This window comes from Falco punctatus (assembly GCF_963210335.1).
Source record: "Falco punctatus genome assembly, chromosome: 1".
NCBI classification, from domain to species: domain Eukaryota; kingdom Metazoa; phylum Chordata; class Aves; order Falconiformes; family Falconidae; genus Falco; species Falco punctatus.
This window is the reverse complement of record NC_137580.1, coordinates 58,467,101-58,491,404: the sequence shown is the minus strand read 5'-3', so window position 1 is coordinate 58,491,404 and position 24,304 is coordinate 58,467,101. Positions and strand designations below refer to the sequence as shown.

General features: G+C 48.9%; 1 protein-coding gene across 1 annotated transcript; it reads right to left on the bottom strand.

Moving 5' to 3' along the window:
- Positions 1-5,076: 5,076 nt before the first annotated feature.
- Positions 5,077-23,667, bottom strand: GSX2 (GS homeobox 2). Its single transcript, XM_080386134.1, has 2 exons — positions 20,757-23,667; positions 5,077-20,576 (listed from the first exon to the last, which is right to left on the bottom strand). The coding sequence occupies exons 1-2, from the start codon at positions 21,214-21,216 to the stop codon at positions 20,236-20,238; spliced, it is 801 nt and encodes a 266-aa protein (XP_080242260.1). The 5' UTR covers positions 21,217-23,667; the 3' UTR covers positions 5,077-20,235.
- Between the last annotated feature and the right edge of the window lie 637 nt (positions 23,668-24,304).

Sequence of the window (24,304 nt, the reverse complement as noted above, 5' to 3'; positions counted from 1 at the left end):
AGAAGTTGGCTGGAGATGACAGCATATAGCAAAATACCTTGGCCATGTGCTGAATTGCCTTATTACACTACTGCGAGTAAAGGAACGTTGTAAAGTCAGGCATTGCTGGAAGCTGTATTTGCAGAGCAACCTGGACCGCATGTTATTTATATCTATGAAACGATTAACCCTTGCACTCTTCTTTCAACACATTGGTTCTATTTTCTTTTTGAAATTATAAAGGGAACAAAGTTTGTGGGTATTTTCTTAAGTAACTCTGCACACAGCTGCCATCGTTGCCTGCTCTCAGGGTTTTCTCTCTCTTCAGCACTGACATCTAAGTTTCTTCAAATAATTGTATATAGAGTCTGGCACTGCGCCAGCTCCCTCTCACTTGTATATACTTGTTGCCTCTTGGTTGCTGAGAGACACAGAACAGAGATTTCCCCAAGGTGGAGGGAGATATTTCCTTCTGCTTGCTCAGGCTCACAGGGCAAATGCCACCCTTGCTTGGTGAGTTTACCTTGTCCTCTCTCCAACTCCCCTTCTTCTCTGCTGCTTCCAGAAACAAAAAAAATTTGCCTTGGACCAAACTTTCTGCTTTCTACTCGTTATTTTTTTGTGAACTGTGTACAGGAGATGTCTGCTTTTCTTTATTCTAGCAATCAGCCAGCTATTTTTTTCACAAAGCTTTGGGAGTGGTGTACCTGTACAGGGATGCTGGTTCACGTCTGTGGGTGTCTGACACCCTCCACCTCTGGGGACACCATCTGTGACTCAGGCAGCAGAGATCTGTATTTTGAAGGTGAAGAACGATACTTCTGCTTCTACGCCTGCAGCTCATTGAATTTTAGAAATAATTTATGTCAACTGCATCCTGAGTCTGTGCCACATGGCTCTACTAACATACCCACAAAATCTGTTAGAAAAAAACCCGGTCGACTGCATCAATTTAAAATGTTGCATGTTTCCTGCAGAGTGACAAATTCCAGCATTAACCAATGGAAAATGAGGTCTCTGTATCAGCACACATGGAGGCAGGAGGGGATTAGAGCCCTTTCAATAATCAAAAATGTATAAAGTTAAGGCTTGATTCAAAGCCTGAATCAGAACCCATTGAATTTGCTGGAGTAAGTCCAGAGGCTGCAGTAGACTTTGGATCAGTTCCAACCTGCAAAAAAATAAATAGGTGAAATTTAATATCCTGAGATATATGGGAGCCCACATTAGACAAATTAAAAGTTTCATTTTGGGCTTCGACTCTGTGCATCTTGTCAAGGTTGAAGCTTTTTTAGCCTCCTAAAAACAGTTGTAGTATGAATGGCCTGAAGAAAACACAAAGTAGACGTCTACGCTACTCAGCGGGACATGTTACAGAGATCCCAGAGCCACTGCTGACTGCACATTGTCCCCTCAGCTGCATGGCACCATGCCCAGCCTAATAAGACCTGCTGAGTTACAGAGTTTGTTAGCGTCATAGCAGCTTGGCTTTCAGAGTTTCCCATCTCCTCTGCTCCTTGTACCCATCCCCACGTGGAAACTCCACCGGTTTCACTCAGCTGCTTATGGGACTGCTCTCTGAAATGCTTCTCACAGAACGGGTCAGGTTAGCAAAAATCCCCTCTTTAAACTGATTAAGTTAACCTAGTCCATCTCTGTTGACTATCAAAAGGGAAAGTTTTTGTAGAAGCTGCTCAACGGGTAGACACAAGCCATAGGGAGCTGGTGGGAGTGTAAGGGCCAACAGCTGTGCCAGGACATCTTCCACCACCCAGCTGCCACCAAAGAATTTACCCCAAAGAGTTTACCCCAGAAATATAATTAGGGTCTGCCATCTAAAAATGCCTGTGCCTTTTTCTCTCTTTAAAACAGTGTACCAAGTCCTGAACATCTTACTCTAGGCAATGCTTGCAGCCTTCTGCAGCCCATACTGCCAGACTCATATAAGTATTTGATTCTTGAGCAAAGCTGCAGTTCAGCTCACGGTCAGGAATCTGGGATTCACTATGATATTGATAAAAAGCACGCATAAAACAAATACAAAGAAAATCAGAAAAATCCTTTACTGATTTCTCTTGTCACACTTCAATTCTTACAGGAGAGAAAGCAAATGTATGAGGAGAATGGTATTGTTCCACCTGCTCTTGGTTTCAAAGCAGAAAAACTTTCTTGTCACTATAAACACACAAACACCAACATGGTAGGATTACATTTTTCCCAGACTTCAGTTTCATCAAATCTTATTCCCTCTTGAGACAGTTGATTATGTTTCTGTGCAAGAAGAAAGGCTATAATTGCAGGATTCTCATTACTGTTGCTCTTTCTAAATACTAAAAGGTAGCAGTGGCAATTTTGCTGAAAAGATATTGGTATGTAACATTTTCCCATCATGCTTTAAAGCTGCTTTTAAAGTGGAGCAAATCAGCACTGTTTTCCAAATTATGCCAGGAAGAGGCTATAACTCTTAAGAACTCTGGAGGAATGGAAATAACAGTTGGTCATTTTACTGCAAAAAACAGTATTACTCTAATAATGAATCATATGAAGCCTTCACATAGCCCATTATAACAATATTTTAAATCAAGCTGTAAGGGAGTTAACCCCATAAATCTGAAAACGGGCTAAGCCCTCTGGGAATGACAGTACTTTCGTGGTAGGCCAGATTCTGCACCACTGAAATCACGAAATATTTCTACTTTCCTGGGAAAAGATATGAGAAATTTATGTTGTCAAAGTTCAGCCCACTGTTTTAAATGACAACGCCAACAGAACATATTGACTGCAGGATTATAGGCATTTTTCTCTCATCAATCAAAATATTTTCCTGAACAGTTTAACAAAATGTTCATCAGCTCAGCATAAAGAGGTCTCACTCTTGCCTACACAGATCCAAATCAGGAGGAGTCACATCGGACTAACACAACATCACTGCACACCTGATATATGGAAGAAGAATCAAGTAAGAGAATGTAGCAGGTGTATGTTACTTGTAATTTAATATAAACTACTCCAGGAAATTTCTACTCACCTGAGAGACTTCTCAGACTAAACACCTGTTCACATTTCTCACCCATCACAAGAAAGGATCTTTCATCAATTTCGGGTGTACAATACAGGTTTTCCAACCTTGTGGTACTGCAGAAGTGCTCCATGAATTAGCAGTGTTTAGGAAGAGGAAACAAAGAATGCCAAGAAATCCTCCATTTAGACAATATACTAGCAGAGTAAACCTGGGGCCCAATACATAAATTTATAAAGATGACCTGAAGCTGAGGTTGACATTAATATAAAGAAGTAATGTCATTAATAAAAGTGCATTTAACATTTTATGCTCTGTGTGCGACCTCCATCTGGAACTACTCTATGTGATGTGCAAAGGTGGTTCTAGATAAAACCTCACAGAAGTTGACGTGTAGTTACCAATATTATGTCATTCTGGTACTATCCCCTCTTTTTTTCTTATAAAGCTGTCAAAATAATGTAGTAGATATAAATCAGACCTCTTTGGTTTGGGCCCAGTCTTTGCCACTTTGCCAAGGCTGCATGAGCAGCGTTCCCTCAGCAGCTCCCAACTCCCCCGTGGGCAGAGCAGAAAATCCCACCCGCTGTTCCTTCACCACGTACCTGCCACACAACAACCAAGTGTGAGCTGCTCCACTAGCTCGCTCTGAAGCACAGCCCACGCTCTGACAGCAGTGCTGCAGGTTGAATGGGGATGGAGGAACTGTGAGGAGCAAGGAGTCTGACCCTACCTACTCCATGTTTGCTCAGCAGTGGGCTTCATTTCTTGCCTATCAAAGGACTAATGTCAAGTTACTAGCTCAGACTGCCTATGCATCTGCTCATAATTGCTATTTCTAATTCAAAGGTATTTCAGATTTCCTCTGTTAGATCCCCTGAATCAAAATAAAGTCCCTTTGAAAGGCTACTACTCGCTCTAAGGAATAACCTTTCCCAGGAAGAACAGCAAAAAATTCACAAGCAGAGGTGGAGATGAAGATGTGGAATGAGAACAGGGCAGGGCTGGAAATTAGACCTCACACAGGAGAAAAAACACCTGAAAATCCTTCCAGCTCTTACTACATCACCACCCTGCCCAAGTGAAGCAGGAAAAATCTAGGAAAATCTAGGGAAATGTAGGTAAATCTCATCTATGCCTTCGTACGTCCCTCTCAAAGACAGGAAAGTTTCTGAACTGGCAGGGAATACATCCACAATTTTTTCTCCCAAATGTTAAATTTCAAGTAAGAAAACAAAGCAGTAAGAAAACAAATAGGAAGGCAGACAGACTTGTGAACAGAAGGCACCTGCTGAAAAGCCTGCTGCAACCTTCAGAGCTATAACATAAAGTGCAGCAGAACTTGCCCAAGAGAGTCTAATGCCAGTTTGAATGAGGTTTTTATGCTGTGAGTCAGAGCTGGAGAAGAAGACGCTGGCTGATAGAGGCTGACATATGTGATCTGGAAATGGGAAACTGTCCAACCTTATTTTAAAGCTATATCCACCGAGAAGGAACTTAGAGCAGCCAGCTCTAGCCATCTATGTGCAGGTACCCAGGCTGAGTGTGTTGCCTCTGTGTGCACGGAAAGAGAGAGGTGTCTCCAGAGAATTATTCAGGAAAACACTTAATCACACACTTAACCTTTGAAGTGTGCTTAAACAACATTGAATTCTCTAATTAAAAGCCTGGGTACATGTCTAGTGTATAGCCATACTGATGAGAGACAAATCAATGGGTACAAAATACTAAGAGCATCAATCTACCGTTCCCTCCTGTTATAAACTATTTGCAAGATTTTTCTTTAAAGCACATGCCTGCAATGCCTTTAGCTGATCTAACCTACTGCAGAAGTGAAAGCAGGATCAGGTCTGTAAAGAAGTCATCAAATAAGAAAGTCTCCTGGTTCAAAGGCTTGTTGGACTTGGTTCCCAAGGGGAAATCCGTGCACGCTGAGTGGGATTAACAATAGCACTGTCAACTCTTCTTGGAAATCCACTACAGCACCTCTAAAACGGTTCACTTGAAACACTATAAACAAGATGGCTCTTTGTGCTCCAAGCAAGAGAAGTGTTTGCTTAGAGTGAAGTGTGTGTCTCTTTCTCTCTGGCTCTGACTCTTTTCTGAGTATTTCAAGCTGCAATCCTCTATACGGTATAATGATTATGTTTCTCAAAGAATTTGAACACAATGCTGGATATTCTAAGCACCTTAAGAAATACAAATAGTCCCTTAACAATGTTGTATACTTAATTTTGGTTTTCAAAAAAATGATATATGTATGTAAATGCCAAGGCATACTTACAGCATTTTATAATCATTATTTAGAGCAGAGGGTGGGAGGTTGTCTTGCCATTAACAGCTCTCACATTGCTGCAGTCTAAGTAAATGTAAAACAACAGCAAGCTCTGACACCCTGTGAAATATATAGCATAGCCAATTCTTGTATTTTCATTTTCTTCTGGCCTGTGAGGGTTCATTTTGCCTTGCTTCAGGCATCCAAGTCTAAGAATTTATTTCAGCAGGCTGTGATACAGTCCATGGAGGAAAATAAGTGTGCTGAAGTGGCCTGAGCCACATGTATTTTTTAGGTATTATTTTATGTTTCCTTGGGCTGTTGTGCTTAGAGTAAAGCTGTTTTCAAAGGGGTGCTTTAATTATTACCATTCAGTATTAACAGAAAATAATCTGTGTACACGTTTCAGCTTGGGCAAATAAACAAACAAACAAACAGATAACAATGAAGTGATAACTTCAGTGATAGCTTTCCATTTGTTTTTAGCAGAGAACTATTTTGAATAAAGGTGCAGTACTGTTCCTGAGGGTTTGCTCTGCATTGCGAATGCAGCAAAGTAGTTTGGTTTCTTAAGGCTTAACATTGGACTAATAAAACCTTAAAAAATAGAGGAAGAAAGCTGATGGAAAGTCTCCTGCATTGCTCTTACTTTTGGGTTGCCCACAGCATTGGTCGTGATGTGCTGCAATGGTGTTAGCTCCTTCTTCTGCAGGTATCTAAAAGAAACACAAACATCACTCTCTCTTCAGATTTGCATTTGAATATAAACCTTCAGAGAGAATCCATCTCATTTAGACAATGAATTAGCACATCCTGCTATTTTATGACCTGTGTATCTGGAAAATTATTTTTCCTCAGTGTTGCTGAGACACATGAATACGTTATGATCCATTCAAATAAACACTTGCATTTATTTCAGTGCATAGCACTTAAAGTCTATTCATTTTGTTTAAAATCTATTCCTTTTACTCAGAATACTGATAATAAATTTAAGATGAGACCACTGACTGTACATACGTGGTGGGTGCTTTCCAAATACCACAATAGCAGAAAGACAATAGAGTCCCAAAAAAGACAGCATTTTTAAACTATTAAGTACCAGAAAGAACTGAAAAATGCAAATGAAGGAAAGCAGCTAATTCCTCTGGCATGGATAATTAGAATAGAATTATACAAATATTTTTGTGTTAGAAGGAAAACCTAATAAAGCCCTAAATGTGAAGCCATCACCAATCCCATCTTCTTATCTGTAGTATGAATCTTTGATTAAAAAAATATAAAGTATGTTATAAACTTAGCCTGGGTGTATTTTCCCCTATAAGTACCTCTCAAAGTTGTCATTTATTTGCTAAGCAACACATAATCCTGGGATTTCCTGAGTGTGCTGATAAGATGCCAAGTGTGTATGCATGTGTATGTATGTATGTATGTGTGTGTGTATATATATATATATATGTCACACAACTTTTAGTCAGGTTTTAACAAATTCTATTAAAGGATTTGAATGTTCTACAAAAAATATACCATGTAACTGGAGAGACTTACCTTTCATCCTGGCCCGTACTTACCCTCAGCCCTCCTCCAGCCCTATGGCGTTAAGACTTAACAGCTCTCTTACGGTCCCCAGGGGGGTTCTGTAAGGACCTGTTTGACCCTCACTGGCATTCACTCCTGATTCCTGTCCTGCTTCACTTCTAGCTGGATACAAACCCAGCAACCTGTACCTACAAACCAGCAAAGCCTTCCCAGTCCTTTCCCAGGAGAGTGGGAAATGGCTAACAGCACCAAGTGGCCCAGGCAAATATTCCCACCCCACTTCACTTTCTAAAACAATTAAAGCAGCGTTTTCATGCTGTTTTCTGCCCCAGCTAGTCAGTGTGTGTAAGCGAACTCCCATTTACACATACATCCGGCTTTGCGTTTGCAACTGTGTGCATGCACAGACACTTCAAGGTTTGTTTGTGGGTCCACTTGTGTTTGTACGTATCTGAGCCAGGCACACAGTTTGAAACATTTGTCACATAACCTTGTCAGCTGAGAATAAGCACAGCTCATCCTAGGCAAAAAACCTACTTTTTGGAGTGCTTTAAGTGGCTGGAATAGGCTGATACAGCAAGTATTGCCTTAGTCGCTGAAACATGTTTATTGATTAACATTAATGTAATTAAAGTGGAAAGTTCTGTTCAAAGATTAAAATGTATTTGCTAATGCACTGCTCCAGGGCTAGGAGCATGCAGTCATTCTAGCAAACAATCTGGCAAATTGCACAAAATAAAGAGCGAAAGCGTGTTAGGACCACACAAGTGTACCTTGTTAGGACTGGAACAGGTTACCTTTGTGCCATTCCCATTCTCATTTGCAATCGTTGTCCCTAGAATGGATTCATGTTGTGCCATTTTCTCCTCTGGCTACAATAAGAATGAAGTTTTCAAATCCCCATCCCCTCTTTGATTTGATGGTCATTCCTGTTCCCCCTTTTATATAGTCTGGCAGCTTGAACAGTAAAATTGCCAATGAATCAAAATACGTCTTTTCATAGGAAAAACTTTTGTTTTGCACTTTCTCTTTTTAACTTTCACCTTTTGCTTTCACCACACCTTCCACAGAGGGGCCAGGCGGGAACGCCCACCCAGGTCCCCTGAACTGACCCCAGACCTCAATGCTCCCTAGTGCTGCAGCGGTTCCCGCTCTCCATTAGATGGCATTACTTCAAATTCCCTGTTGGAGCATGTTGCTGCAAGGATTGTGCTCCCCACCAGTCCCCCCTGGAGCTGGCTGGACCATGCCTTCTTTCACTCCCTGTCTCCCGCCTGGATGTTGCCCATTCCCAGAGCTGCTAATTCTGTAGACTTGCCAGCGTCCCCCGCCAAAAACATGCCTTTTGCAAATGTATACCGGTTTTGTGTGTAAATAAACTTTTAAAACACAAGTTTCTATAGCTCATTTCAGTGTGTAGCAAGAACTGCACATGCTCTTACACATATAATAGAAAGTATGCATATAAAACCAACAAATTAACTATAAACTGCTGTCCAATATTATTCTGCTTGCTTCTAAAGAGTAAAGATGTCAGAAAGTGGAAGGGAAGCGAGTGCTTCCCTATCTCATTCTAAAATGATCCCCAAACCAGAAAAAAGGAATACCACAAATCCAGCGGAACAAGTTGTTTCTGTGTTATTAGCTCTGTGAAAGACAGTGTTACGTAGTAGAAAGACTGGTGTATAATACACCCTGCTTTTCTATGCAAAAAAAAAAAAAATCAAAAAAACCCCAAAACCTAAAATATCATCTTTCCACAAAATATGACATAACTGATTTCCAAGTTCCCTCAAGAAAAGCTGAATCCTGAGTAAACTGAAGTAGGAAGGCCAAGGGGAGCCTTGCTGGTTGAGGACTGCAGCTCGCTGCAGAGCCTGGGGAAGCTGAAGCTGGCAGTTCTAAATTAAGGTATAACAGAATTTTCTTTCAAACATTTTTATCTCCTGTTTACTTTTTACACAGAAATTACTGTTTAATTTCAAATGTCAAATTTCTTCAAATGCCCTTGAGCTTGCCAGGGAGGGGGGTGTGGAGAAGACACGGACACTAACAAAAGTTTAAAAACAGTAGATTTCTTCCACTTCCCTTTAGAGTTATGGGAAGAACTAAACACAAGACTAACAAGGGAAAAAACAGTTATGAAAACAGAAGATCAGTACTGTCCTTTGCTCTAAATACACACTATGTTTACTCCCTTCTCTTCCTGCAGTTTTATGCAAGTCTTTTCTTTGCAGGTCAGAACCCCCTAGTTCTTAAGGGCAAAGGACCCCGGAAGCATGTCAGCTTTATGGCTTCAGGCATGGCATGTTCCTGCTGATAGTCCTGTACCTTAAGCACGCTAGAAGTCCTCCTCCAGAGAAACCTCTTTCAAAGGCTGCATTTATACTGAAGATTTTTTAAACCATCTCAGCTTTGACCTAGCAACTATGGGAGTGCAGTTTCTGCCAGCAGCTGATAGTGTAAACCTCATTTTCTAAAGAGATTAAATTTATGAGAGCAATCTGCCTGTCCCTGTCTCTGCCTCTTAAGCTTGTCCCCACCCACTCAGCTGCTCTGTAATTTTGGGATCTGTTAGCCAATATCAATTAGAAAAGAGTACAAGTCTTAAGAGATACTGATGCTGTCTCCTCCCGTGTAGGTGCAGGACTGTAAACAAGATGACCTGATCACATCCTCTGGTTTTGTGTACTTCTCAAGAAATGGGATGAAGGCAAGGGCAGAAGTTTCCATAGGAAAAAAACAAGTGCAAAAGATGGAAGAGCCGGAGAACAAGAGGCAGGGAATGACAGGAGGCAAAGGCCATCTTTTCCAGCAACAACACTGGCTTGTTTCATGAAACTCCAGCATAAACAAGGCCAATACACATCATCCTCACAGCCTCTGCTTCTCAGGATTCACTTCCATTTACTTTCACAGGGTTTCCCTCTATGCAAAAAAGTAGCATCATCCTTCTTGCTTTTCTGATGGGCACAATGGCCGGTGCCCTCAGGGTGGCAAGCTCCAGCACTGCTGCTCCAATCTCAGCAGCATCAGTGCAGCCACTGAGGTCAGCACCGTGGCAGAAGACACGTGCCTTCACACCCTAAGGACACTTGCATCTGCTGACCCTATTACCTATACTCACAGTATATGCAATAAAGAAGCCCTCCAAGTATCAAGGTGATGATCTCAGTCTTGCTCCTAAATATTTCCACCTGAATCAAGGTGTTTGAAGGACTCAGTACCTGTATTGTAGAAGGTCTTCAACTACTGGGGTTTTCTTTCTTCTCGCGCTCACCTATGATGGCAGCTATCTCGCAAGGTCTGAGTTGTTTCCCTAAAACAGATTTCTAGCTTAAACCCATTCTGAAAGTTAGTTCTGAAGATAAAAACATCTGTTCATTTTATCACAAAGGGGGAGATTTCCTTGAGGGGCAATCCATTGCTGAGGCAGCATGGTGTAGCTGGACATACATTTGGAACTGACTGAATTTTACCTTTGCCTAAGAAAAAACAAAAACTAGAGAGCTAATTTCTATGCATGCCATCACTTACTCACATTTCAGAGCAACTGGGAAAGAGAAAAAAACTTTGACAACTCTACTCCAATTTGACAACTTTTGCTGAAAACCCAGTGGACTGAACTGCCACAATCTATTAAACTGTACATTACCTAAGCCCACTCAGTCTTGCATTAATTAAAAAAGACAAATCAGATCCTGAAAAATGTTTTTATCAAGAGAAAACAGGCAGTACCAAAAAACCCTAAAAACCTCTGTCTTTTAATCTTTTCTTAATGGCAGCCAAATTTTAATACAATGATTTTAGAGATGGTATCTTCTGCCTGTGAAAAATTGGTAGATCCTGAAAAAAAAAAACCAACAAAAAAACAAACAAACAAAAAAACCCCTCTGATGTCTGTCTGTTCATTAACTCATTAAAATCTATCTTTCATTTGACTGAATAATTAAAAGAAAGGCAATCTCAAAAGAAAACTATGGGAACAGGTGAAAATAGTGACAGTAACATGAAAATTGATGCTGCTGGCATCAAGCAGCATTTTTTTCTGCTACTATCCTAGCTCCCTGTCAGAGGTACTGCAGTTTTTACACCAGCAAGATTGACTCACCCACACAGTTGTCCTGTATTCAGCTGAGTCACTCACATGCCTGAAGACTTTGTGGTGGTTTTACTATTACTAGTTTAATGAAAGTCAGCATAGGATCCCTGTCTATCCACTTCAGAATATGCACCAAAAGCCAGTGCTGGTCTTCCACAGGAACTGAAACAAAAAGCAATGTATCCCTCCTTTGTGGTAGCCAAGCTGAGTGTGTCTACCTGCTTTTCTGTAGCAACACTGAGAGTAGGAGGCAGTGACTGCTCTGACAACTGTTCTAGAAGAAGAGGATAATGGTGGTAGGTTAGTTAAAATTTAAGCATACTGGAGAAAAATCAGAATACCAAGTTTTTGTTCACATGAGTTGCACGTCATGTGCCAAGTATACTTCTTGGCTGACTGCTATTTGCATCTTCAACATGTCTGGTTGACTATGTTCTGGCCTAAACTTTGTGCCATTTTGAGAAGGCTGGGAGCACTTGTAGCATGAAAACAGCTTGAATTTTCTCTGTCATTGTATGCTTCTACAGGAGAAAAGGGAAAGATCTGTGGTCACATCCATGCACTCGTGGTTACAGCTGAAGACTGCATGATCCCAAGCATGGTTCTGTGTGCAGTGGCACGTGGCTCTGAACTAAACCTCATCTCCTATTATGAGAGTCAGATTATTTAGAGGAAGATGACAATGTCATGCAAGATGTTTCTCCGGCACTTTGGATTTTGGAGTCCGAAATTATATTTTACATACCGACTACAGTCATGCATGTATTATGGGCTGTTGGCTTGGGAAGGTAAAACTGAAAAGCAAATGGATTGTGTAGGTCAATCTTAACATTGGGTCTCCAGTATTTTCTCTTCTTTGGCTGGCCCGCAGTCTGCCCTGGTGTTTCGTGCCCCTCGGCCTGTGAAAGCCCTTTGGCAGGCTCACAGCTGACCACTGTTGAGTGACAATTAAAAAATAAAGAGAGAGAGGCTTCTTGAAGAAAACTGGCACCCGCAGCCTGGCCGGCAGCCTCCCTTGCTCTTCTCCGCCAGCACCCGAGGCCGGCGGGGGCTGCTCCGGCGGCTGCCGGCAGGGCCAGGCCGGGCCGGGGGGGCTGCGGCCGGCAGCGCCCCGACGGGCCCGGGGCTTGTGCCCCCCGCGCAGCGCCCCACCCGACCCTCCTCCTCCGCCCACCGCCTCGGCCATCATATACATGCATAAATAACGGGGCTGACACGTAAAAAACCAAACAAACATACCCAACACCCAACCCAGAACCGCAGTTGTTGGTCTTTTTCACCGCCCCTTCGCATAATTAATATATTCGCGTTTCCTCCCACTCTCCCAATGGGCTACCAGCTGCAGAGGTCCTGAATAGCGAGCTTAATTGGGCTTTGTCATGCAGAATACCTCCATTTTCTATAGCAGGTTACAAAGGGGCCCTTGGCAGACGTGGCGGGCTCTCCCGGCGGCCGGCTCTGCCCGCCTGCGCCCATTGCCGCGCAGGTAGCGCTGCCGCCCCCCGGTGCCGGGTCACCTCCGACCCGCCGCCCCTCGGTGCCGGGTCACCTCCAGCCCATCGCCCCCCGGTGCGGGGTCGCAGCTCCCGTCCGCAGCTCCCCGGGTTGCTCCCAAGGGCTTCCCGGGACGCTCCGGCCTGGCTGGGCCCCTTTCCCCTGCCAACACGGGAAAGGTCTCAGCCAGAGTTTATTTGCTACATCATCTAATGGCTTATTAAAACTCGGACCTTGTGAGCAAATGTTCCCGCTTCATAGCAAGTCGAGGTGATTCGGGTTAATTGGCAAATCCCGGACTCAAAAGAGATCTGCCATTATAGGCTAATCATACATTCTCTATATGATATAAATAGCGTAGAGTGCGGGGTATGGATACTCACCGTGAATTACAGCTAATTATCATCTGGCTACCAGGCTGCTACTTCTGCCCGTCGATTGGCACTGTTGCCTTCAGAGTATCTTTTTTCCCCCCCTCTTGTTTCTTGTTTTGACAGTTTAAATCCAGGTCTATGTGACATCGAAAGCTAATAAAATCCTCGTTTCATTGTTAATCTGATTTCATCGCAGTATAGGTTTTTACCCTCACACCTGCGTAGCAGGGTGTAATTCCATTAATAGTAATAATAATAACAATAATAATAAAAATCAACATATTCATTGCGTGTCTTTGCCCTGATGATATATTGTGAGCAGTGTGAGTTGAAAAAGAGCCATTTATTCTCACCGTGAATGAGTCTGCCTGGAACTGAAGACTTCACCTGCCTCCTCAGTCAATTAGGAATGTATCGAAAATTCTACCAGAAAACGAGTTAAATTAACCGTTAGCTAATTTCCTTGTGTCCCTCCTACATAATCCCCCCTTTTCAGCTTGCCCCAGAAATTACCACATGTTGCAAGGTTCAAATAGTGCCTAATGAAACAGTGACTAAATGGTTCGCTCAAACCCGCAGCGAAGCCCTTTCGCTGTGCCTTCAAAGCCTGGGGGGGCTGCAGCCGTCGGGGGTCCCCATCTTAAAAAAAAAAAAAAAAAAAAAAAAAAAAAAAAGAAAGAAAGAAAATAAAATAAAAAATCTCGGGTTTGGCAGAAAGGCCTCACCCGGAGGGCTGCGCCCTTCTTCCCCCCGCCGCACACCCCCGGGCAGGGGCGCGGTGACCCCCCAGCCTGAGTAAGGCCCCGGGGGCGGCGGAGCCGGGGACTTGAGCGGGGGGCGAGACCGGGAGCGGCCGCGCGGGACGGCCGCCTCCGCGCATGGGGGGTGCCCCGCGCGGGTGGGAGCACGCGTGGGCTGCAGGGGTTACACGCAACTTTATTTGCAGCATCCCCCGTGGGTGCCTTCTCCGAGGGTGCAGGAGGCGGTGTGGCGAGGGGGCAGCGTTTCTCCCCGGCGTTTCGCCATCTCCCCGCCGCTCCCTCGCCAGTCACACGGAAGCGGAGCGGTTTTCCGTCTTCTGCACAGCGGTTCCGCGCAAATTGCGAACCTTGATTTTAGCGAGGTTCCTTAGTTTGAAGACGGAAAGAAACAAACAGCCTCGGATCGGCTATCTCCTTTGCAAAACCGGCCCGAAGGGGAGTTTTGCCCCGCAGTTACAAGCTCTTGTTCCTGTCTAAAGCGGCTTCACTGAAGTGTCATCTACTAAAACTCGGTGAATTCCGCAAAGAGAGTAGAGTCACTTATTTGAAACGGTGAGGCTAATACAAAGTCATCAAAGCACTATGGTTCTTGTCTTTAAGTGACAACCCTCTTTATTGAACTGTTTGAAATACGCCTCCTGCTTTTCAATGTCTCTCTATCCATCTTTGTCTGCTCTTCAGAAAAGTAGACAATATAAAGCAAAGCCTGGCGAGCTCCCCACGCTCTGGCTTGGGCAGTGCCAACGTTAGCCTTGAAATTGTCACTCCTTCATTAATCTGAAACTAGTTATTTTTCCAGAGCACACAGCACACGCTTCCGATCTCTTGGCGTTGGCTTCCAACAGCTCCAACCCCCCTCGACTGGCTGGATGGGGTCGGGGCAGGGGGGAGGCGCGGAGGGGCCGGGAGCCGGCGCACCGCCCGGAGCGAGGCCGGCTGGAAGGCGCGCAGGGGGGCGCAGGGGGGCGCGGAGCGGCTCCTGCGTGAAATCGGGGCTTTCACGGCGCGGGCTGGGCGCGCCGCAGCGCGGACACACGCCCCGAGGTTTCCCGAGCGGCACGTCGGGTTTCAGACTGTTTGTTATTCCTCTGGCATGCGAGACTCCCGGGCAGCTGCCCAGCGCACGGCTTTCCGCCCCGGCGGGGGTCCGGTGGGCGAGGGCGCCTTCCTAGGGCCGGGATCCCTCCCGGCACCCCGGGACCGGCCCGCAAACTGCCCCCGGGTTTCTCCCGCAGAGCGGCACCGCGTTCGGCCGACGGCGGGGCGCGGAGGCTGCGGGATGCGCTTGCCGCGCTCGTACTTAAAACCGTCAGTTTACCCCTGGACCTTTTCGAGCAGCTGCCAGGGCTTTAAATAAAAAAATAATAAAAAAAATAAATATAGACACACTCCTGGGGTTTTTTTGGCCAGGTCTCTTTCCCGAAGGTCATCTTCGGGTACCGGACCTAGAAGGGGAGCGCTCCCCGCCCTGCCTGCGTCCTCCAGCCCGGGGTCCCGGGGCGATGCCAGCCGGACTCGCCCCTTCCTGGCAGCCTTATCCCCGTGGACACGGCAGAAACTCCCGGGTGGGCCTGATCCTTTCGGAGTGGCCTCGTCCCGCGGCTGAGCCGTCGGCTGAACCGTGCAAGAGGGCAAAGGGCCCCGGGCAGCAGCCGAACTCCGGGCAGCGAGGCCGGCCGAGCCCAGCGGCCAGCGCCAGGCACCCGGGAGCCGCTCCCAGGACGTGCCCCGGCGGGGTCGGCTCGGCGGTGGGGCGGGAGTAGGAAGTTCGAGCAAGCTAGACGTGGTGCCTGGGTATGGCTGCCAGGGTGCTGGCGCCGTGAGCCCGCCTCTCCCGGCTGACAGGGCCGACCTCGCTCCGCTCACCTCAGGGCGGATCCGCAGCCGGCCGGGACCGCGGAGCCCTCCGGGCTGGGGGTCCCTGTCCCCCAGGCACGGACGCAGGACGCGTCCTGCCACGGTGCCCCGGCCACACGGCGGGTGGGAGCAGGGAGCTGCCGCCCCGGGCTGAGCTCCCCTAGGTGCGGGGCGGAGGCGCGGGACGCCGGTGAGGGGCGTTGCGGCAGGAGCCCCGGGGCAGCCCTGGGGGCAGCAGCGGGGAGCGGCGGTGCCCTCGGCACGGCGGGGTGCGGCAGCCCCTGGGCAAACAGGCCTGGTCAGAGCACGGTACCAGGTTCAAGGAGGGGATTCACAACGGGAGAGGTGGGTGCCGGGGGTCTGATCCCAGCCCTGCAGACCAAGATCAGGGACACTCTTCAAGACGGATATTTTCCTCCTCCAATTTTATTTTTTTTTAATTGCAAAGACTTAAATCGAATTAAAGGAAGCAAATAAATAACTACGGGGGGGAAGCTTCGCTGGAGGAATGCTATGTTTGCTCACTCAAGCCCCGAAAGGTTACAGAAGGTCGGTAGCAGGGTCACTCGCACAGACCTAACTCGCATCCCTCGTGCGAATGCACGGGGTTAATTGCGCGACCTTCCCCCCGCGGGTCCCTGCCGGCGGGCGGGCTCCGCGCAGCGGCTCTCGGCGGCCCGACGGGGCGGCCGGGGCCTCCCCTTGGGGCCAGCCCACACCTGGAAGCCAGCCGGGACACACACCGCCGCCTGAAACCGCCGCGCCGGGGGACAGGCAGCTCCTCTGCCATCGAGTTATGCCCAGATGAGTGGCTACAGCAGCAGCGCTCGCAGCTAGCTGCCACACGCTCCTCTTTTCCTGGCCGCCCGGAGTGGGACACATCTGTTGCTCAAAGCACAGTAAGGGCAGTAACTGCAGCTGGAGTATGTCGGGACCGTGCCTGGGCTATATCCGGTGCTAAAAACGGGAATAAGGCTGGGAAGTTGCATGGAGCCTCACAATGCGAGGGCAGGGCTGGAGCAGCAGTCTGAACCTCTGTGAGGCTTCGCTCTTGACCTCTGAAGAGAAGCCAATTTATTGCTCCCACGGGAGTGATAAAGATAAATGCAGTCGTGTTTCTAGTGCTCTCAAACATCGTCATGACAAGTACCAAAGGAAAACAAGAGGGTAGCATTTGTCTCCTGTTCACTGCACTTGCAACAAATAAGCCTTGGGATCATGCCTAATGGTAAAAGGAAAAAGCTGTTATCTGGTGCTGTCCCATGTCCCCCAGGCCCTTCAGCCTTCTCTGTGGCATCTGTTCCCAGCCCTGTTGCTGACCATACCCTCTGTGTCAAGGTCTGCCTCTGTGACCATCTTGTTCCCCCTGCAAACATCCTCTTCTAGCAAGATGTTGGGCAAAAGACATCCCTCTGCCCCCCATTTATAGGTTACCTGACTCCTGCCAGACTGGATGGTGGCAGCTGAGGTGTCTCCCAGGTCTGTCCCCTGCAGCCAGCTGCTGAGCTCTGCAGAAGTCGTAGGAACTCGACATCTTGGAGACCCTCACAGAGCTATCATGTCAGCCCACTGATTATTATTGTTCACAGGGTTTATGAGTTATGAGTGAATGAGGATAAGTGGCAGACAGATAAACAGAGCAACTGTGTAATCCTTATTTCCTTAGAAAACTAACGATAAGAGGAATATTAAATAGGAAGCTGAACACTGCCTGTCTTGGGCACAGTGGGGTGAAAAACCTGCATTTCACACTTTGCGGGAGGGGAAAAAAAATAGAAAGAAGAAGTAGTTACAAAAAAAGAAAAAGAAAAAAAAATCCAACACACTATAACATCAATTTGCCTAAATATCTAACTGTTGAATGCTGGACTTCAAAACCCTACAATATGTTTACTGCAGGCAGGGTATGTACAACTTCCAGCATTGCTCCTGTCAGACTGGCTTGGATGCCCCAGTGCTAGGTTCAGGTCGAGCTGGTTGTACCAGCCTTCTGAGATGTGTCGAGGCATCCTTCCTCTTTTCCAAAATTTTAACATGAAACATTTACTTTGAGATAGAAAGAAACCTGGTAAGGACAGCAACTGTCTCCAGTATAGCTTGTATGTGATAATAATATGCCACTGTGCCCTTTCAGCCCTTGAAAGATACAGACAAACACTGATTACTGCAAGAAATGGCAACTAATTCCATTTTCCTTTTATTTTTATGAAACGGTTAAATACTGCAATGAAGAGATCCCTTCTTGTGTATCTTCTAGAAGCAGAGGGAAATACCCGCTTATTCACTGAGGTGCATATTTCCACAGACTTAGACCAAAAAACAGATACACTTGGCTAAGGAGTATCTTTGCAGTTTCAAAATATCTTTGGGTTTTGCAGTATCACCCAGTGCTAGGCTTCAAAGGCAGCGATGCTTTTTCTGTCCCAGCAAAGCTTTGCCTTCCCAGGCTGCTGCAGGCCTGTTGACTCCCCCCTGTCAAAGGATGGGGATGACACTGCCGAGAGGGTGGGCAGGACTTTCTGTGATGCTAACAGCTCCTCCCAGAGCTTCTAGGTTGGAAAAGACACAGTGGGATTATAGGAACAAGTTAGATACAGGTGAACTGAAGTTCCCTGCGCCCACCTCATCAGATTTTAGGGTAAGAGGAGGCAGGGCCCTCTGTGAGGTCTCCTGGGAGGAAGTTACAAGGCCCACAAGACTTTGGTCCTCTGGTGTCCCCAGCCTGGCAAGTCCAGGGACTGCTACTTGGGTAAACAACATCCTCACCTGCTTAGCTGGGATGTGGGCCGCTGGTCTCTGTACAGGCCATCAGCTGAGGCCGTGAAATGGTTGTGATATGAAGACTGAGATTTTGTATTTGTTTTCCAAGTCCAGAATAGACACTTTGATCCTGCCTTTCCCTTCTCCTCCCACTACATTGCTGGTACTGCCTCTGCCCCAAGTCCTGCAGCTGGTCCGGACTGTGGGGCAGTGCCACACCAGGTCCTCTTCATCCTACCCCCAGACATGCCCATGCACCTGGCTCCTTCTCCAAGGTGAGCAAGCAGTGAGAGCGTCACAGTGCTGGGCTGCATCTCTCTCCAGCGTCCAGGGTGCTTGGGTTATTCACATTGCAACAGAAACCCTAAGCAGCCTTATTACTTGTTTTCCCACTAGAAGCAGAGCAGGCAAGTGAAACTGGTGACATACCTCTGAGCTGAAGCTCCGAGGTTAGAGATCAAATATGGGAAATGTAGGGATTGCTCAGGGAATTATTTACCAGAAAGGTCTTGCAACAGTTTTGGAGGCTGAAGTCAGAAGTGTGGGCTGGGTTAGTGGGAAACCCACCCAAGGAAGAAGTGTGTGGCAAATAACATAGTGTGCAGAAGGTACTTCTGACCTGCTCATGTGCTGTCTGCCGGGCCTGCAGGCACTAGGAAAAAAGTTATCAAGAGGCTCATTTGAGGCTGCCCAGCTCCAGCCCCATGCCACTCTGCACCAGCCCCCCGCAAGGAGCTCGGGATGGATGGCCCAAGGCAGAGTGAGGACGGGGCCGGGGGCCAGGCACTGCCCAGCGCAGGCCGCAGAGCACTTCAACCCCATCAGCCTGACCCCACGAGCAGGTTTGCTCTCGGATTTGTTCCCTGAGCTCAGCCAAGGCGCCTGAATGAAAGCAACACCGAGAAGACTGGATGCCGTCCGGGCGCCTGAGGGTGAAAATAGTAATAACAAAATCCCCTTATTTCTGATTAACATCATTCTGGGATAACATCAGCGGAGTTTCAGCCTGACGAAGGGCTGACGGGCACAGGCATCCCCTCGGTGAGAAAAGAGCCGGGCGGTGCCAGCGGGCCGGGCAGCATGGCCGGGGGGTCCCGGCGCGCAGCCCCGCTGCCGGCAGCGGCGGCCCCGGGCCAGCGGCAGCCGGGTGTCCCGGCGCGGTGCCGCCGGGGAGCAGCCGGGGGAAAGCTGTCAGCCGCGGCGGGGGCGGGCGCTGGCTCCGCTGGAGGGGACACAAAGCTGCTCGGCTCAGAAAAGCGGCTTCATTTGCATTCCGCTCGGCCGGAGCGGGGTCCCCCACCCTCCTCCGCCCCACAGCCGTCCCGAATCGCAGGGGAACAGCAAGCACGTTCGGGTTAGTAGCCGGTGGCATTTATTTCTAGTCTTTACGGAGGTCTGACACATATACACCAATGCTTTCACCGTACAAAGGACTACGAAGAAACGCACCCCTGCCCCAGCCAGTCCACCTTCGCTGCTTGGACTAGGCTCGCACTTGGGGGGACACGGGGTGTGGGGAGAAGGAAAAAAAATTAAATTCTCGTCTGATGTCATTTATTTAAATAAATATAAATATAAATTTTATATAAAACTATTCACAAACAAACCGCCATCCCAAACCCAAACGACCGATCTTTATTTCTTATTTTTGTTAAGAAGTCTGTCCAGGAGGTTCTCAGCCCTACGGGTTTTTGTTTGCTTTTCAGTTTTTAATGTCTCGACTTTCGGTTCCAAATACTTTTTTTTTTTTTTTTCCTTTAAATTGCCTGGGGGGAGGCGGGGGGGAGGCACCCTGGGCCGTGCGGATCCAGTCCCGTGTTACATGTTAGGAAGGGCAGGTGCCCGCTCCTGGGGTTACATAAATAACGTTTTAGTTGAACTCTCACGACTAGAACATTTACATTCCAAAAATATATATTTATCTCTCTCTCTATTACTGCGGAGGGACGAAAAGCAACCCCCCGGCCGCTGCAGGTCGGCGGGCGGCTGTCCCCGGGCTGCGGGGCCAGGTGAGCCACCGTGTCGCCGTCCCGCTCCGGGCTGGGGCGCGGCGGCGGGTGCGGAGCTCCAGGCCGGGCTCATAGCGGGGAGATCTCTTTATCCTCGGTAGCCGATGAGGGGGACAGAGACTCTTCGTCCTCCGACCTGGGGTAATGCCCCTGGCCGGTGCTGCACTTGCAGCCCCCGTGCGAGTTTCGCTGGGTGCCTTTGCCTTCCTTCTTGTGCTTCACCCTCCTGTTTTGGAACCAGATTTTCACCTGCTTCTCGGACAGGTTCAGGTAGGTGGCTATCTCGATCCTCCGCAGCCGGGACAGGTACATGTTGGAGGAGAATTCCCTCTCCAGCTCCAGGAGTTGGGTGCTGGTGAAAGCTGTCCTCATCCTTTTCCCGTTTTGGATTTGGCTGGAATCGGACCCTCCTGGACGGGAGAGAAGCACAAACTTCAGTGGGACGGGGGAGGGGGCGGTGGGTGGGGAAGAGAAACAAAACATTGTCCCGCAGCTTTGCGCTCCGGGGCAACCGCTCTCCCTCGAGCACCCCCGGGGGAACCCCTTCTCCCTCTGCCCCCCCCCCTCCCCGGCGGCCGCGGGGCTCCTACCCATGCCGAGGCAGTGAAACCTCCGGGGGTCGCTGACGCTGTAGGTGGTGCCGGCGCAGGCAGGTGGGTGATGAGCCGGGTGGCCCAGGGCGGCGGCGGCGGGCACCGAGGCGGCGGGCGGCGGGTGCTGCGGAGGGTGGTGCGTGTGGCCGGCCCGCGGGCAGCACTGGGCCTCGCCGGCGGCGGCGGGGAACTGGCTCTTGAGCAGGGGGATGGCCCCGCCGCCGCCGCCGCCGCCGCCGCGGGAGGAGTGCAGGTGCGAGGTGACACAGAGCGGGCAGACGCAGAAAGCGCCGCTCTTGCGGGACGGGCAGCCCGGGCCCGACACCGACATGACGAGGGGGGAAGGCATGCTGAGAGGGATGAAGAAGTCCTGGCCGTGGTGATGCTCAGGCAGAGACGGAGCCGGCCTCGAGGAGTCTTTGATGATTAAGGAGTCGACATAGAAAGAGCGGGACATTGCGGAGGGCTGCCGCAGCCGGGGGCGGCTCTCCCACAGTCGGGTTTTTCCTGCTTGGCCAAGTTGCCACTGAAGTCCTGGCGAGGCGAGAAGGTGCTTATGTTTGAGAGCTGAACAAAAGGGTCCCTGGAGAGGGCTGGTCTTAAAGTCCCCCCGCCTGGATCCCCTGCGCCGGGGTTTTATATCAACTATTTAAACACGTGATGGCTGAAAGCCTCGCAGATCTAAATCTCCCCGGCTTCCCAGGCCGGCAGGAGAGGCTGCCGGAGGGGGGGGGGGGATGGCAAAGCGGGGGGGGGGGGCCAAAGTGTGCGTGCTCGTCCGCCCGCCCGATGAGTTCAGTCCTTCGCCCCCGCCTCCACCCCAGATAAATTATAGGAGCGGGGAAGCCGAGGAGGGGGTTGCTGCCCCGCGGCCCCGTCACACGTCGCGCTCGCAGGCACATCCCCCTGTCAACGCACCCGGGGTGTGTATGAGTGTGTGTGTGTTTAAATTCAGTCGGAGGGAGCCTCTGCTCGGGGGTTTACTCCGAGAAGCACGCTCTTTTCCCCCCGCAGGGAGGAAAGGAGAGAGGGGAGCAGGTGATGCGCTGGAACTAGGCGGGTCAACGCGGCACACACACCCACACACACCCCCCAGTAAGGGATCATCCAAGGGGCCGTGACTCCCACGGATGCGTGGGAACAACACCTTTCCCCGTCCGGCCCTTTCCCTGCACGCAGGACTCCTTCAGGAGGCCCTTTCCGCACCAGAGGAGCCAGGGTCACAGATACAGACATAGATACAAAGTTAGGGATCGCGTGTGTGTCTGTGCACACGCACGTCGGGTGGGTAGGTTGTAGGGTTTGGGTTGTTGGGTTTTTTTTTATTCCCCTCGCCCTTTTCACCTCGAGTGAATCTTGCCAAATTGGCAATTACTCCAACGGACAAAGCCTTCAAATTTCTGGACACTTCTCAGCCGAACAGTATCAAAACGGAAAACTTCCAACTGAACTTCCCCGACCGCTTCAGGACTGCAGCGCGCAGTGCTAATGAAAGGCGAACATGTCGGGGGGGGATTCTTTGATCTCCACCAAGTTTGCTGAAGCAATCACTCAAAGTAAAATTGGATAAACAGCTAAATACTGTCGGTGGCTCCGGAGCATTTCAGATTGCATTAAAAAGCCAAGGTATACGCAGCATATTAAACGATTTTCCAATGACCTGTTTTATGGGAGTTTAAGAAGAGACTTATCGTTAATAGAAGGGCGATCGCGTTCTCGTTTGGCAGATGCGAAGCGGCGTTTAAAACCGACTACGGATCCCATCCCACTTGACTCGGGAGAGGGAAGCGATAATTGTGCTCTAAAGCAGAAAACCCAGAGTACGCCTGATTACCAGAGACTGGGGAGGGACTCAATAGCCGTAACGTGTTTAGAGACGGTTGCTGTGCACAAGAGCCGGGCCGGGACGCGGACACCCTACCAGCCCTCCCGCGCACCCCCTCGCCTGCGGTTAAACCCCAGGAAATAAAATTGCTGCCCCCGCTTTCGGATGGAGACGGCGTTTCCTCGCCCCGGGACCAGCAAGGCTCAGCGGTGCAAGGGAGGAGAGGGGCCGGGGTCTGGCCCCGCTGTCCCGTCCCGGTCCCCAACCTGCCGCAGGCAGTGTCGCCGTGCGGGGCCCCCGCCCCGAGCGGCCCCGCTCGCCTTTCCCGCCACGTCCCCAAGCAGGCACGATGCAACAGTGTTTTTAGGGACGCTCCCGCACTCGGCGATCCGAGGATTTATGGATGGCAATTAAAGTTTTATGAATTGCAGCTGAGGCTGGTTATGGAGCTATTTGAATGTGATTAGAATTCAATTAGAAAGTGTTTACCGGCCGGCGGGGCTCCGGAGTGTAAACAGACAGCTATTCCAGCAATGCGCTAATCCCGCGTCTTGTGACAACAATTAGGGACTCGCGGGGTTTAGGCGGGTCGGCTCCCACCTCACCTACTTTTCCCCAAACTGCTGCCGAGGGCTCAGCCGAGGCCCCGGGCAGCGGCGGGGCCCAGGACCGCTGCCTGCGGGGCCGCCGAGGTGTGGGGACCGCGGCCCCCGGGGTGCCCGGGGGCTCTGCCTCCTGTGCTCCGGTGAGATTTTAATCACCGTCACACTGCACAAGAATAGGCTTTTGCCCGGCTCTTCCCGTTTAAAACACAGCTCATCTGGCAAAGAGTTGAAATAATCTCTGTGTTTTCTTCCTCTTTTCTTTTTTTTTTTTTTTTCTCCTTTTCCCTTTATGAGAGGCTATTCTGGGAATGAATAACAATAAAAAAATCCCCATCGACCTCAGTGGAAAAAACTGTCTGCAGTGATAGAGTGGATCTGGGGAGGGGGCTGTCGTAAGGGAAGGCAGACAGAGCAAGAGTCAGATCAAAATTGCAATTTGTAATTGTTATAATAAACCAAGTGCAGTGATAAAGGGGGGGGAGGGAAACCCACAAAGAAAAACACAAAGAAAAACACACCGCTGAAAGCCAGAGCAAGAAAAGAAGTCATTTGAAAGCAAAGATATCCCAAACCAGGCGGAATGATGCAAGGCGTGCGCCCACATCACATCGGCCTCGTTACAATTTTATTTTTCAATAATTCTGTCCGATAAAATTTCATTGTCCATTAAGTAATCCCCGAAATGAGAGCTCTTATGAGCCTATAATGAGCTCTAATTGCTACGACTGGGAGAGCCACGTGGAAGGATTTAGAAGGTATTAAGCAGTTGGGTACAGAGCACAGGCTGTTACCTAGCCATTACTTTCATAATTCAAGGAGAAAATTAGTCCTTTTAAGGGAAAATCCTTTGATTCCCTTCATTCTGCTCGGGGTGACAGAGTATAGCTTTGTCTGCCTTTAGTTCAAGACAGTGTAACAAATGAGAATGTAACGAAATTGCCCCCTTTTGAAAGTGGAGCAGTTCAAAAAGAACATCAGAGCCGCTCCCCTGGTCCGCCGAGCGCAGGACTGGGTGCTGGTCCCTCTTTTCTTCCAGATGTCTCTAACACCTTTATGTAGAAGAGATTCACGGCTTAAATGACAAAAGCAACTCTTTCTCTTCCCTCCCCCAACCC

Excerpts from the sequence above, each read along its gene's own strand:
- GSX2 (XM_080386134.1), bottom strand. The coding sequence starts at position 21,216 with ATGTCCCGCTCTTTCTATGTCGACTCCTTAATCATCAAAGACTCCTCG. Across the intron at positions 20,577-20,756 it reads GTTTCACTGCCTCGGCATGG|GAGGGTCCGATTCCAGCCAA; the intron begins GTAGGAGCCCCG and ends TCTCCCGTCCAG.